This window comes from Pituophis catenifer, unplaced genomic scaffold, assembly GCF_029215685.1.
Source record: "Pituophis catenifer annectens isolate HBS135680 unplaced genomic scaffold, rPitCat1.0.hap2 SCAF_2, whole genome shotgun sequence".
Lineage (NCBI taxonomy): Eukaryota > Metazoa > Chordata > Lepidosauria > Squamata > Colubridae > Pituophis > Pituophis catenifer.
Window position 1 is genome coordinate 261,285,837 of NW_027256882.1, and position 16,443 is coordinate 261,302,279.

At 36.8% G+C, this 16,443-nt stretch overlaps 1 protein-coding gene across 1 annotated transcript in view; it reads left to right on the plus strand.

The window, feature by feature from the left end:
- Positions 1-16,443, plus strand: part of ARHGEF28 (Rho guanine nucleotide exchange factor 28) — a 150,847-nt gene that overhangs the window by 90,303 nt on the left and 44,101 nt on the right. Inside the window, exons 9-14 of the mRNA XM_070934551.1 lie at positions 9,056-9,186; positions 10,601-10,827; positions 11,798-11,993; positions 12,243-12,354; positions 14,817-14,856; positions 15,176-15,299. Coding sequence (XP_070790652.1) covers positions 9,056-9,186; positions 10,601-10,827; positions 11,798-11,993; positions 12,243-12,354; positions 14,817-14,856; positions 15,176-15,299 — 830 coding nt within the window. The remainder of the gene's footprint in view (positions 1-9,055; positions 9,187-10,600; positions 10,828-11,797; positions 11,994-12,242; positions 12,355-14,816; positions 14,857-15,175; positions 15,300-16,443) is intronic.

Below are 16,443 nucleotides of genomic sequence, written 5' to 3' on the forward strand. Positions count from 1 at the left end.
TAGATTAACTTATGTTAACTTTGCTGGAGGAAATTCTGGGAAGCTATTTGAAAACTGTTTGCTATTTTTTCCTAGGTGATCATTATTCATTTTCTTCTCTGACATATGTCTAAAATTTATGAAATGTACTGGTATCTTACTAAATAGTGTTTAAGCATTTTTAATTGTCCTTTGAAAGTTCATATGGGCATTACATTCTAAACCCAGTAAACAGATCAGAATTATTAGCTTGTGTGATTTATTTAATATGATAGCTGCCTTTTTAAAAATTTATTACAAGGATTTGCATGCAACCAACTCTATAGATTATAAGCAGGTTATGATCAATAATACCTTGTTTCCTTATATATTGATAGTACTGAAAAGGTTGAAATGTTCAAGTGTTATATGATGAAAGTAAAGCATGCGAGAGGCTAAACAGAAAGCTTAGCAAATGGATCAAAATTTAGCAGAGAGTAAAACAGGCATATGTAGTATCACTATTGCTTTATATAGATATTTTATGAATAAATACATAGAGAGTATTTATGATACCACTTGAGTTACTATATTGTATGTTGATTGGTAAAATGGAAATGTGTTCTTTTGTATGCAGATGCTGTGATGTTGATGACCGAGAATCCGAATTATTTGCAGTATATGTTACATATATTGTATGATGGAATGAATATGGATATGATATTAATATAGAGGGAAACACGGGAGAAGTTTTAAACTATGCAGCTATTTGTAAAAAAGTAATGGATAGTAGGCAGCCTTTTGCAAGGAATTAATGTTTGTCCAAACAGCTACAAACATACTATTTATGAAAGTGAGAGTTGTGTACATCAAAAGAAGCATAAAAATAAGTTGAATGCAATAGGAATAGTTTATTTAAGAACTGTAAGTGATAAAAAAAAGAACAGATGGACTCAACCATGAAAGTCTAATAAATAAATGTGGGCTGAATATGAAAATGAGTTGACCAACAACAACAAAAAAACCTATATTGAGGTAGTTTAGTCTTGTAGAGAGAATTAAGACAAATGTTTGCTGGAAGAAAGAATGGGTTGAGAGGAAGGGGAGGAGTGAGAATATCATGATTAGATGAAAATGTTAAGAAAAGAGAAATGAAACGTCTTAATATATGAAACAATATATGAATTGATATATGGGAACAAGAAAGCAAAAATGGTTCAGTTGTAGAAAAGTAGGAAAAGGTACAATGAATTGTGTTATTGCAAAGTAGATTTAATTAGATTTCCTTTCCTTTTTCTTACTTTGGTCTTCTTTTTCTTATTACTCCTAACTTTTTCTATGTTTTGTTTAATGTTTACTTTAAGGAAATAGAGTGATTGTTTTGTGTGTATGTTTATAAGTAAAAAGGTAGCTTCCTAGTATATTCTGTTTTCTAGGGTGGGAATACATCTTATCTTAAAGAAAAAGACATTTATTTTAAGGACTGTTCAGGCCAAATTTAGTTTAATCTTAAGCATAAGAAAGGGAAACAAGATCCTTTAGCTGTCCATCAAGAGTTAACTCCTAGACATCATAGTGGCACACAAGTATAGGATCACATTACAGGGAAATATGTCACATTTCTATTTAAATTATACACTAACAAATGCAAATCTATATCCTCTTTCTTTAGATAATATGTTTCCTCTTTTTGAACAATACATACTTATAGTTATTATATTTGGTACACGTAATGTACCCGATTGTATTTTGGAAAATAATGCTGACAGCTGTGCATATGTATGTGGTAGACTCAATAAGCATAGAATAGGGGTGAATTACTGTTGGTGAATTTGTAGAGTTCTAGCTTTTGAACACAATGATGTGTGAAACTCAGATCTAGAGGATTTGGGTTTCCTGCCAACTTGCAACAATGTCTGAAAAACATAGCTTTCTAACTCTAACATAGTCTTGTTAGAGAAGACCAAAGTACATCTGGCCTAGAATTTTAAAAGCAAACAACCAGATGTCCCAAGAATTAATACAAGCATTGAAACGTCTTTTAAAAATGTTTTAAAGTACCATTTTTTACATGTGTGAACTTGGATTTTTGGTTAGGAAACAGAAATTTTGATCTCTTTCTTGATTTTATAAGCGTCTACATAAACCACAATCAATGAGTTAACACTTCACCATACTTGTGCTGTAAAAAATGCATGGAACTTCAGGAATGTGATTTATCATCTGCACAATAGATATTTCTTTGTCATTTTTTTAAACTAGATTGTTTCTTCCAGTAAAAATAAATAACTAATGGAATCAATGTGTAATTAATTTTCCTGTCTAGTGAATTAGAAGTCTTGAAATACCTTTCCTATTACAGTAGTTTAAAGTAAGGGTGAAAATAGAAAACTGATGAGCTACTCTTTTATAACACTCTGTTAAGGTGTTACAAAGTCCAAGAGTCTGCTATAGATATTTGATTGCTAAATCCATTGGAATTTTCAATTATTTAAGACTTAATGAAAAGCATAACAGAACATATACATTTAAAAAAGTGCTCTGGATGGGCCACACCCTGCTGATGCTTTGAAGATCTGGCTCTTCTTCCAGGCTTTTGGCAAGGATGACCAAAGCTTATTTTAAGCAACATAGGCTGTTTTGCTTTACTCTCTTTCTGTTATCCTGCCATCTTTTACCCTTCTGTTTATTTCTTGGTGTTTTTCTTGTTTTTAATGTTTTAAACAATTTGTAAACTGCCCAGGTTGCTGATAATCAAGCAACGTACTTCAATTCAATTCACAGTCTGGGACTGGTAAAAACATAACAGTTGTTTATTATTATTATTATTATTATTATTATTATTATTATTATTATTATTATTATTATTATTATTATAATCTTAAACCACAGCCCCCGGGTCTCTAGCTAGTGTTTGCCTTCATATGCATTGAGTTCATTGCAACATAGGATGTTTGAATGAATTAGTGTGGTATATGTGCAGATCCAAGCAGTGTCTTTCTAAGTGCCATCCAACATGTTTTAGTATGTATTATCACTGTGCTGATAATCACCGGGACCACCATAGCTTCAATTTTATTTTTTTATTTTGTTTAAAAATATTTTATTAATTTTTAAACAAATGAAAAACACAAACATAGATACAAAAATACAAAAAAGGAAATTTTTGTGCAGAATTGTGACCATTTACACGACATATCACTACAAAGTTCTTATACTCTATACATTTTACTTCATCAAATTCTATTATGTCTGAGTCTGTTTTATTTTTCTGTTTTCAATCCATTTATACCATTTCTCCCATGATACATAATACTCCAAGTCTGTCATTCCTTTCAATTCCAATGTTAATGTCCATTTCAGTGCAAATATTTTTTTAATTATTAAGTCATTGGAGGGCGTCTTTACCTTCTTCCAACATTGTGCAAAGGCCAATCTTGCCGCAGTTGTTATATGTAGAATCATATGTCTTGTTTTCTTATCATAAGTTTTTTTCATTATCCCCAGAAGGAACAATTTTGGTGTATATTCCAGTTGAGCACCAGGTATTTCCTGTAACCAATTTTTATTTTATTCCAATATTTTTTCGATTCTGAGCACAGCCACCATGAGTGATAGAAGGTACCCTTCTTCTGTCCGCATTTCCAACAATTTGGGGTTAAGTTTGGATATACTTTTGCCAATCTTGAGGGAGCCAGATGCCACCGGTAGAACATTTTGTATTGATTTTCTTTATATTTTGCCGATCTTGTTATTTTATAATAGCTTCAATTTTTAAAACTGTATCGACTCCCCTTGATCTTTTGTAAAAATTGTAATTCTTTTCCTTGCCAGCATTATGTTCTTTTTATTACATTTCCATATTCCTGTTTTGTGTCTGCACATTCAGTAAGTTCTAATTTTTAATTTGCATTAGTGCTTGTTCTTGTCTGTCTTTTATGTAATCAGGCAATTCATGCTTTTCTTCTTCAACAGTTTGTTTGACTTGATGTAAACATCTGCCTCAATTTCTGCAGGGCAGGTATAATCTATCAAATGCTATTATTGTGGTTCAGCACAGAGTCAGTCAGATGTTTAGACTGGATTTAGCATTTTTATCCACCTATCAAGTCCCTCCCAAAGGTCTTGGATAGGCAGATTTTATTATGGTAGTAGTAGTAGTAGTAGTAGTAGTAGTAGTCCGACCCAATCAGTTTTGCAGTTAAGAATCACATGCTATCAACTTTCCCTCAAATAATATTTTGATAGATCTCAATTGTAGGATAATGCAGATGTTAAGAAAATATATCAACCTGTACTAACGGTCATATGGTGCCACCATTTTTACTCCATATAGCCAATAAGAATGCTGGAAAAAAGTAATCTCAGCTCCTTTACTCTGGCCAAAAAGAGAAAGAAAGCAGCTTGATGTTTTATATTCTGGCTTGTTTGAAAATTAACAAAACTATGTATAAGATTTACTATTAGCCAATCTGATTGGCAATAATGAGAGAGAGATTGAAAGCTTCAAGTTAGTATTTTTCTTATAGCTGATGGGGATGGGGTTTAATAGTATACGAGAATAACCTTGGGGGTTATGAGGAAGACCCGTGGACCAGGGCAAGTGTGGAGAAGATTTCTTAGGCCACAAAAGGAGAGGGAAGCATTTCAGAAGGGACTCTCCCTAGTTTTCTGAGAGTAAAAAGAAAGAAGGGGAGAAATACTTTTGGTCTTGCAACATTCTGCTAATGTAGAATAAACATAGAGATAGTACTCAAGATTATGCTTCTTATCTGGACCAGGGGTGGTATTCACTTACCTTTGCTACAGGTTCACAAATGGGAGTGCGCAGAGCGTCAAAAACGGGACATGACCAGTGGTGGGTTGCTCCCGGTTCTTTAGAACCTGTAGTAAAAGCGGGAGGCTCCGCCCACCTGTCCGGACATCATAATTGATGATCTGCACATGAGCAGAAGCTCCCATTGCGAACCGGCAGTAAAGGTAAGTAGAACCCACCCCTCGTGATGATGGCCGGGCAGGTGGACAGAGCCTCCTGCAGCCGCCTCTACAGGCTCGCCCAAATCTGATAGAACCGGCTGAATAGCACCACTGATCTGGACTACCTCAAAAGGCTAACATGGGAAGAGGCAGGAATTTCCCTGACAGTCTTCCAAGTAGATAAGAAAGAAACACAAGATGAATTACTTTATTGTAAGGCTACAGTAACAGAATCTTGGAAGTCTAAAAGTCTCCCGCCATTTCTTCTATGTTCCTTCCTCTTATTACTCAGTTGCAGGTTCCTCCCCCTTTTATTTGATCCCTAGGCACCTTCTCAAATCTTCTCTTACACCCCCCCCCCCCAATTTTCCAAGCTCATTTTCACATTCCAGGTCACTCCCGCAATGACAAAACGGAGCTTTTTCCCACAGACCAGTTTCACTACCTGCAGCTATACTGCAGCTGAGCTGGAAATAAAGCAGTTCAGCCTTTCAAGCCATCAGAGAAACATGGAGGTTTCTGACTGCATAGAATCCTTGTATAGAAGTGTGATAAATTTAGGGAAGCAAAGAAATACTGAAATTATTTTAATGTGGGCAGGTAGTGAAGTCATTACATAGCATTTCTTCAAATACAAATAGATTGCCAATTTTTAATTTTAATTAAGACATAAATAATATAGCCTCTAGATCCGTGATGGCGAACCTATGGCACGCGTCATAGGTTGTCTATGTCATAGATTGTCATAGCTAGCTGTCGCCAGCTGTTCTTCTGGTTTCTGGTGCCTGGTCTTCGGGTTTTTGGCATGGGTGCGCACTTTCCTGTTTGGGTACTCAATGCCGAAAAGCTTCACTATCACTGTTCTAGATAATTCACCCTATGAACTTGTCTGTAATCTGATGAATCACTGAAGAATCCTTATCTGGTATGGCAGTATTTTACTCTCTAAATCTAACTTAGTTTTGGCTAACAATAAAGCAAGATTTTGGTCTCAAGAGGGAGAGATGTCTGTCACTGTGGCATGTTAATAGCTTTTGAAATTAATAATTACACATGAAGTAAAAAAAAAATGCAGGGCCTTCATTTCCAGAGTCTTGATTTACTACAGTTTTTAGTACATGAATTGCTTATTAACTCCATCATTGCCCTTCTAAGAGAACCATTAATGTTATTTCTATATTCCATCTGATATGATGGTTTTAATCATCTTTTTGTAATATTAGTCATCCTATACAGCGTATTAGATGGAAGAGACTTTTACAGGTTATCTAACGCAATCTACTTCTCTTTCAATTACTGCTTATTCCATTAGATTGCTCTATTGTTTATAGCGCTAACCATCAGGACATTTCTGCTAACATTCCACTGAAATACTTTTTTTAAAAATTTCAGACAGTGCAATATTTACATGAAACTACTGGGGGAGGTAATTCATTGCATTGTGGTATCAGTATGCTGATGATAACCAGCTATACAGTTCTACTCCTGGCTGAGCAGGGGGTGGGGGCTGCTTAGTTGCTGACCCTGTGTCTAGAATTTAGCAGGAACCAGGTCTAGCTCAATGTTAGCAAGAAAAAATGGCTTTCCCGCCAATCAAGCACAGATCCAGAATGGTGTTAGTTCTGATTCTTGACAGGGTAGCAATTCCCAGGCAGAACCGGTTCTCTGCAGGTGACAGCCATGGCCAGGAGGGGCACTTTGCATAGAACCATTTTGTGCATTGGTTGTGCCAGTTCCTGGACTTCATTACTTCCTGATTGGATTACTGCAATGTGTTGTTCATAGGATTTCCCTTGAAGACCATCTAGAAATTATGCTACTGGAGTCACTTATTGAGATAGGTGGCTGTAGAAATCAAATAATTTGAGAAATTACAGATGATCCCAAATATAGTGGTATGCATAGTTTCGGATGCCCCTTGCTTTGCCTATGTTATACCATTACTGCATGAGCCTTATTAACCTCTGGTTCTAGTGCTCTTTTAGTCTTTCAGAAGGCCTTAAAAAACTGGTTCTTCCCCCAGACACTGGAATAAGGTGAATCTGAAACCCTGTGGTTCTTGTTAGTTTTATTGCAGTGTGGTGCTGGAAGATGCTGTTTCTGTTTTGGATGTTGCTGTATGTTTACTTATTTTACTTATTTTTGTTGTTGCTGTGATTGCTCAGAGTTATAAGATGAACGAGCATACATGTTTTCTAAAATAAGTATATAAATGGTATTTCTGTTTGCTGGTTAAATTACTAAATTGGCCATGTTAAAAGTAAAGAAGTAAAAAGATGGTAATTAATTCTGTTTATTTTTATGTGTTAAAACATCAAGTGAACATTCTGATCATGAAGTTGAATGGACTCTTCTTTAATTTTAATTTTTTAAATGCAAGATATACCAGTACAAGGAAACTAAATTCCATTATTTGCATGCGTTAATCATGGTATTAAAGTGTATTATTGTGTTCTTCACTCTTTTAAAATATTTTGTAAGTGCATGTGTACATATATTATGCATATAATCCTAAACAATTTCATAAAATTATTCACATAAACTTCTCAATGGTCAGTGTTAATAAGGGCCTATGCCATTCAGTGGGATTAAAAGAGATGAGAGAAATGGGTACGAGGAGAAATGTATGTTTCTCCTCATAGAACTATTAGGAGTATTAACACCCTTTCAGGAAAGAACATTGGAGGAAAGAGTTAATCCTTCTGTCTTCCAGTCCCAGGGGTGATTTCATTTACTTAGTACTATTGACTAGTTGATAACCTCTAATTTCTGCTACAATAAAACAATGTTTTCATTATTCAGTTCGGTTAGCTCCTTGTTTATTTGGACAGATTATATCCTGAATGAATAAACTATGAGGAAACAAATGTGTTGGCAGGCAATGTAGGATACACTGAGATTTCAGTACTTACTACTTAACATTTTACTTCCTTTTCTTTCCTTCTCAAATGATTCTACCTGCTGTCTTCAAGCCCATTTTGAAAGGTTAGAGTAGAAACATTAAAAAAATAATAAGCAGCTGAGACACCTGTTGCATTATTAAATCTCCTTCACAACTTGGCATAATTGCAATGGGTCATGCAGAGAATGTGGAAGAGCCAAGTTCAAGGAGAAACAACTAACTAAAATTCAAAGCATATCCTGGAAACAATCTTAGTCCAGGAAAAACATTGTGTTGCACTGATAAGGGAATAAAGGAAGCTGAGAAGGTCCACCAGAATCAGAATTTGTAGCTGTTGTGAAACTCCTTTAGTTTGGAAAAACTGCTGGTCAGATTCCTCCTGTTTTTAAAAATCTCACTTGATCTTAAAAAAATGAAATAAAATAGAAAAATCATGCAATCCTGCCTCCATCCCAGAACTAGTAGACCCAGACACTGCTCTAAGCACTTCTGTTAATCCGAATTATGCCCATATTGATAGATTCATTGATGACAGTAATTATAGTGGTAGCCTTCCTCTTATGTGATTGAGATGATAAGGAACATTTCATGCTGTTATTTATAATAGTTAATTCTTATTGGAAAAGTTGGAGCTAGCTAGATAGGACAAATGAGCAGTATTTTGGTGATCATTGGCTAGCTAAGGGCTACAAAGTAGATAGACTCAGTTTACTTTTAAATTATGGTTTCACTCTTTCAAGACATAGCCACCCAGAGTCTTTTCGATATGAGATAGGTGGCAAATAAATTCAATCAATCAATAAAAATATACAGTAGTTGTCTATTCTCCAACACTAGATCGCTATAAACTATAGTCAAGAAGGGCTTTAAGTTTCCCATCACTGTTATAAACCCCAAACATAGATAATTCTAGGAATAATTCATTCCTTATGTAATTTCCCAATCTTCAAATATGATGGATTACAACTCCTAGAACTCTATACCAGCAATGACCAATAGTATATCTGGAGGCCATGATGCTCCAATGAGTACTATAGAATGACCCTGCTGTAGAAGGCTGAATGTGACAACAACAATGAGAAGAGGAGGAAGAAAAAACAGACTGATAAACTCCTCTTACTTCAGTTGTTCTACTCCTGAAACAAAAACATGAATAATTTCATCAAAATTATATTTTTCTTCTGAATTATCATAAATTTTCCTATTATTTTATTCCAGCTCAGCAATATTCCCCATTTGAAGCTTATAGGAGAAGACCAAATCCTTCCACCTTCTTTGCAGCAGCCAAACTTTCTGCTATGCTAAATGGAAATGATGAAGTGTATGCAAACCGCATGGTAGTAGATCAGGTAAGACTGACAGGTGTATATTGAGATTAGCTACGTATGGCTATTGAAAGTATATGATTATATAAAGTAATGAATTGCACAATTAGTATTTGTTTATTTTATTTCAAGGGGAAGCAATAAGGGAAATATTTATCATTTATACCTAAGCGTGTTAACTCACACACACACACACAACACACACACACACACACACACACACACACACACACACACATACACACACACACGAATGTGTTGGCCAATAATTACCTGCTGAAGTTCCACTAATTTTAGAGGAGCTTTTCATAATTCTACAACAGTTTGTGGACTCTGCTTTTTCTCAAGCCTGTATAGTATTGATACTTAAAGTTTTTGGACTAAAATGCTCTCTTTTTTAAAAGATGAAGAGTAAAATTAAAAACTTTTGTTTAAACAGGATACCAAGAACCTTGCACTTAGCTCTTCTGAAATGGCTCTTAATATGTACTAAGCCATGACATTTCATTTTGGGACTGATTGATGTTAATTTTCATCAGTTATAAATTCAATAAAAAACTTTTAAAAGTTAAAAAAACATGAAAAGACCTGCAAGCATTGGTTTCGGTTGCAAATCTCAGCCTTCTTCCTTCATTCCCCTTAACTACGAGTGAATTGTGCAAAAATGTCTTCTGTGTCCCTATTTCATCATCTATATGCTGCCCATCAATTTCCTGCACAAGTTATCCCTTTCACTTCTTTTATTTTTGTCCATTTCATGCACCCATCCAAATTGATCTGTTGTATGCTCTTCTCTCTTCTCTCTTTTATGTGTGTCTCATACACTTATGCCCCCCCTCTCCTAGGCCAGATTTGTCACTCCAGTTGTTGCTGGATGACAATTCTCAGTAGTGCTATTGTAGGGGTGGGTTCAGGGGTGAAATGCTCCCGGTTCGGACCGGATCGCCTGATCCGGTAGCAATGGCGGCGGGTGGTTCGAAGAACCGGTAAAAAAATCCCTGCGCTCCCACCCCCTATGCCCAGCTGACTCACACGATCATCAGAGGCTGTTTTTTTTTTACTTTTAAAAGCGTTTTTTCTACAACCTCTGGCCGAAAAAATTTAAAATGTTTAGGTTTTGTATAACAATAATAATATAAAAAATGTACTTTTTACTTACCTATGCTATCTAGTGTTTTCTTTCTGAGGAATTGGTATGCTTCCTTCTTGCAGATATTTTTATTTCATTTTGATACCTGATAATATCATTATAGATATTGAATGAATTCTTGGAGCATAGCACTAAGAGTATATTCTGCCATCACTGGATTCCTGATCCCACTGAACTTTTTCTATTGGGATATTAATATCTCTTGATGGTTCTAACAGCTGAATTTAGTTTTACATCATTTTGCATTGTTTTGTATTTAATATTAATAATTTTATTTCCATACTTTAGTTGGAAGATGCTGGTGTCAGATACGTTAATAACAGCCAGAGTACTTCTGAAACTAACACAGATGCAAGTAAAGATCCAGAAGTGTTGGAAAATATTCCAGGCAACAAAAATCTATCATCGCTTATGATACCTAGCTTGGATACCTCAGGTTCTTACATGCCATTAAAGAAGACACATGGTTTTAGTAATCTACGGAATCATCGTTATCCCTTTATTAAAAAACGAAGGTGTGTGATTGCTTTTGATTTGCATTGTTATAAAAACAGTAACTCTTTTCATATGTGTATTTGTTCTATAAAATAAATATGGGTTGCATGGGTTTGGAAAGGAATTTGTTGGATAGGGTTACAAAACCTTTCATGCATCTGTTCTGTTGGTTCTGATATTCTTTATTCTGTTTTCTGAAAACATAACTAAGCAAACATAACTAAGCAAGAATGACTCTTTCAGAACCTTCTCCCTTCATTTCCCTCTTTCCTACTCAGAGAAACATATTTAAAATTTCCCATCACTGTTTTTCTGTTTCTGAATTCATGCTGCCACAGTAAATGTGAGCTTTGTGATGTGTTTGCTGATATATTGTTGATTTTTGACTAAAGTTATATTTTGACATTCAGGGAAATGCTTCCTTTTTCCTAAGACATGCCACTAATTTCTTAGATTTCTTCAGCTATTTTAACTATGATTAAGATTAGGCAGAGAGGGACACAGTGGATCACTGGCTAAGATGCTGAGCTTGTTGATCAAAAGGTCGGCAGTTCAGTGGTTCGAATCCCTAGTGCCGTGTAATAGAGTGAGCACCCATTACTTGTCCCAGCTTCTGCCAACCTAGCAGTTTGAAAGCACGTAAAAAATGCAAGTAGAAAAATAGGGGCCACCTTTGGGGGAAAAGTAACAGCACTCTGTGCGCCTTTGGCATTTAGTCATGCTGGCCACATGACCATGGAAACGTCTTTGGACAGAGCAAACTGTCCAACTTTTGGACAGTTCAACTTTGTTGAACTCTTCAACTTTGAAATGGAGATGAGCATCGCACCCTAGAGTCGGGAACGACTAGCACATATGTGCAAGGGAACCTTTACCTTTACCTTAAGGTTAGGTAGAGTGGATGAAAGGACAATACACTTTACTTATTGTATATAACTACTGTAAGCTACTCTAGTAAATTATTGTATGTTTGTGTTCCTTTGCTCCCAGTTCCAGTCTTGATGACTTGGATGTTGACAATGGAGAAGAAAGATCCCATAATTGCTATTCTTCAGTATCCTACAATTCTTCTGTGATTTTGCCTAGTGATAGGGAACGGTTAAGTGCTTCAGAGCCCACCACTAGATTGGATGGCAGCATGAACAGAGCTGAATCTCTTCCTTTATCCGGCAGTTTACAGTCCAAGGTATTGTTGTTATTTTCCCATAAAATTAATAACAATTATTTAATTGATGGGAGAACTTATTTACATTTACATTTCCTCCAAAATGCCATAGTATTATTTTTTAAAAATATTTGGAATTTCCCAGTAAATTTTAGTAAAAGGAATTTTCCATAGACACAATTGTCATCTAGTTTTGCAATTAAAACTTTTGTAAAAACTAAGAAAAAGATAGGAAAATTTCAAAATATGCTGTTTATTTTATATGTTTAGGAATCTCTACTTTCGGGAATTCGTTCTCGTTCATATTCTTATACTTCACCCAAAGTCTTATTAGGCAAACCACAGTGTGCCCAGGAATTTATTCAATGTGATTCAAATGATGGTGAGCATTGATATTTTAATATTCTTATATTTTTAGTGCAAGTTAGCATGGTTTATTCAGCCTCAAATTAACTTTAGAGTAGGATATTAAGTATAATTTTCATATAAGAGGAAATCTTTTTTTCTAAGTTGCAAGATTCAAATTACTCACACATATCTCACCTTTTTCTAAATCAGGTTTATATCTAACTATGGTTGTGTGAAGATGGGCAGGATGAAACGGATGCATTAAATTTTCTCCCTATAATGTGCATCTTGAATTTTTGTACAGTTTAGTTATACAGTATCTTACTGAGGTTTTGGAAAAGGAGGACTATTTGCTTATTAAATTTATTTTATTTATTTGTTTAAATTTCTATACCGCCCTTCTCCAATGTAGGACTCAGGGCGGTGAACAGCCAAAGTAAAAACAAGACATACATACAAAACATACAAAATCTAAAAAAAACTGTTTAAAATAATTAAATAATTTTGGCCGTAATTAAAACATTCCAATTTAAAATCCGTTTAAAATTTGACTCAAGCCAGCCCAGCTAGTTGAAATAAATGGGTTTTCAGGGCCCGACGAAAAATCCGGAGGTCTGTTATTGTACGTAGCTCTGGGGGGAGGTTGTTCCAGAGGGCGGGCGCCGCCACAGAGAAGGCTCTCCCCCTGGGGGTCGCCAGCCGACATTGTCTGGCGGACGGCACCCTGAGGAGGCCCACTCTGTGGGAGCGTACTGGCCGGTGGGAGGCTATTGGTGGCAGAAGGCGGTCTCGTAAGTACCCCGGCCCTAAGCCATGGAGCGCTTTAAAGGTGGTCACCAACACCTTGAAGCGCACCCGGAAGACCACCGGGAGCCAGTGCAGCTCGCGCAGGAGAGGTGTCACGTGGGAGCGCCTCGTCGCCCCCAAAATCCCCCGCGCGGCCGCGTTCTGGACCAGCTGGAGCCTCCGGGTGCACCCCAGGGGGAGCCCCATGTAGAGAGCGTTGCAGTAGTCCAGGCGGGAAGTGACGAGTGCCTGAGTGACTGTGCGTAGGGAGTCCCGATCTAGAAAGGGGCACAACTGGCGTATCAGGCGGACCTGATAAAAAGCCCCCCTGGCCACGGCCGCCAAATGATCTTCTAACGACAGCTGTGCGTCCAGGAGGACGCCCAAGTTACGAGCCCTCTCCGTGGGGGCGAGTGATTCGCCCCCAATAGCCAGCGATGGCGTCAGCTGGCTATATCGGGACGCCGGAAGCCACAGCCACTCGGTCTTGGAGGGGTTGAGTTGGAGCCTGTTTCTCCCCATCCAGGCCCGCACGGCCTCCAGGCACTGGGACATCACTTTAAGGGCATCATTGGGGTGGCTTGGGGTGGAGATGTACAGCTGGGTGTCATCAGCGTACTGATGGAACTCCACCCCGAAGCCATGGATGATCTCACCCAGCGGCTTTACATAAATGTTGAACAGAAGGGGCGAGAGGACCGACCCTTGTGGCACCCCACAAGCAAGGTGCCTCGTGGTCGACCGCTGCCCCCCTGTCAACACAGATTGCGACCGGTCAGAGAGGTAGGAGGAGAACCACCGCAAAACGGTGCCTCCCACCCCCAACCCCGCCAACCGGTGCAACATGATACCATGGTCGAAGGTATCAAAAGCCGCTGAGAGGTCTAACAGGACCAGGATAGAGGAGCAAATTTATATGAATACTTTTGTTCAGGAGCAAAGACAGCGTAGATGGTCCCAATTTTCCCCACAATAATAATGTGCCTGGAAAGAGAAAACTAATTTCTGGGGCTAAAGATGGATATTGCTGATATTATGATTGTTCACAAAGTCATCCAGGATTTGGCGTTTTTGCCCACCTATTGAGTCCTTGAGAACATGGGCTAGGCAGATGTTGTTTAATAATATGAAAGGTGTTGTTGCAGGATGTAAGCAGTCTTCTGCAATTTATTATTATAATATACATAACATGTGAAATTACAGCTGCCAGTTCTAGGACGTTGTGATGTATCGGTGTAGTACAGAGGTCTTCAAACATGGCAGCTTTAAGACTTGTGGACTTCAACTCCCAGAATTCTCCAGCCACTATGCTGGCTGAGAATTCTGGGAGTTGAAGTCCACTAGTCTTAAAGCTGCCATGTTTGAAGACCTCTGGTCTAGTATATATATGTGTGCATTCAAACTCTGTGGCCTTTTGTAATTGAAAGAGGGAAATTCTGTCAAATCGTATATTTTCTAAGTCTGTCCAAGTTTTTTGGTATGGGACCTGATGTGTCAATAACCATTGGGAACACATAAACAGTGAGGTTATGCCATAATCTTTCAGCTATTATTATTGTTATTGTTATTATTGCTACTTCAGGGATGTTAGTATACAATAGTAATTTTTAAATGGAAGGAATACAAATGAATTTTTAAATGGAAATCTTATGCTGTCAACAATTACTGACTGCTAAAATATAATTATTTTAAACATTGTTTCTTTTATAGAATCACATGCATTCAGCTTGCATGAACAGTCAGAAAAAAGGTATGTTTTAAGTGTTTGTATATATACACACGCACACACACACACACAAATTTGGTTATTGGTAATAATTGCCAGATTGATGCTGTTTACTTGAAAAATGTAAGAATTTCAGCATCTATCAAATATGCTACTTGAAATTAACTTGCAATGATAGCTGGATAAAATGCGGAAATGCATGTATACTGAAATTGTTCCATATTTAAATAAGATATAAGAATGCGGATATTTATTTTTTGTATTTTATGACTTCTATAATGTCACATATTTTATTTAATTATGCATTTTTACTTTGTTAAGATATTTCCTGGTATATTTTTAGGATTCAAGAAGAAGAATGGGATAAGTACATAATACCAACAAAATCAGAATCTGAAAAATATAAAGTTAGCCGAACATTCAGTTTTCTAATGAATAGAATGGCCAGTACACGAAATAAGTCCAAGGTAATTTGTGATCAATGCACTATGGGAAAAATAACCAAAACACCCGACCAGAACAACAACAAAAAAATCTTAAATATTATGAGTGCTAAATTGTGCTTGCAATTAAAAGATGGACACTAAAATACAATTCTTTAAACTTGACAATGAGAAATATTTCTTTGGATATACTGAATAGAAAACATTTTCCAGTTGCAACAGATTAAAAAAAAAAAAAAAGCACAAGAGAACCATTGACCTACAGTGAAATGATGATATCCTCTATGTTAATTTGGGATTTATCATTCAATTGTCCGAAAATGATAGGCTAAATAAATTAAAGGGGAAAAGGGACAGAATTTGATAAAATTCAGAGGGGATTTTTTGGGTGGGGGGACTTGTGCTAAATATTTCCCTTCTGATTTTGGGACAGTTTGGGAACATTTTAAAAAATTGGTTCATGTCAATATTTTTCCAATCTGCTGCTTTTGTTCCATTGTGATTTTTACAAAGTCTTACTTTGGGAAAAGTGTCATATATATTTATTTATTTTATTTATTTTATTTTATTAAAATTTATATGCCGTCCTTCTCCCGAAGGACTCGGGGAGGCTTACAAGTATAAAATGACAATAAAAACAATATCACTAAATAGCATTAAAAATCCAATTTAAAATCCCACTAAAAAACCCAACCAGATCAGGTGATTTGAGTAAAAAGCCAGGTCTTAAGATCTTTGCGGAAAGAACGGAGTTCAGAGGCTGTCCGGAGCTTGGTGGGTAATTCATTCCAGAGGGTCGGCACGGCCACCGAGAATGCCCTCAGTCCAGGGGCCACCAGCCGACATTGTCTGGCCGATGGCACCCGGAGGAGGGCAGCCCTATGTAACCACACTGGGCAGTGGGAGGCCGGTAGGAAGTGGTCCCGCAAGTACCCTGTGCCCGTGCCATGTAGGGCTTTATAGTCCTGTGTAATTATGCGGTTATGAAGATATTCAGAATTATCTTAAGATGGTCCCTACATCTCTGAATGATATAGCCTTCAGAAAGTGCTGAGCTCATTTTCAATGATTATTCACTTTTGTTTCCCTTTTGTTACAATATCCAGCATTTCCAAAAGTAAAGGTTATTATTCATTTTATTTTGTTTAGATTTTTTTTTATCTTGCCT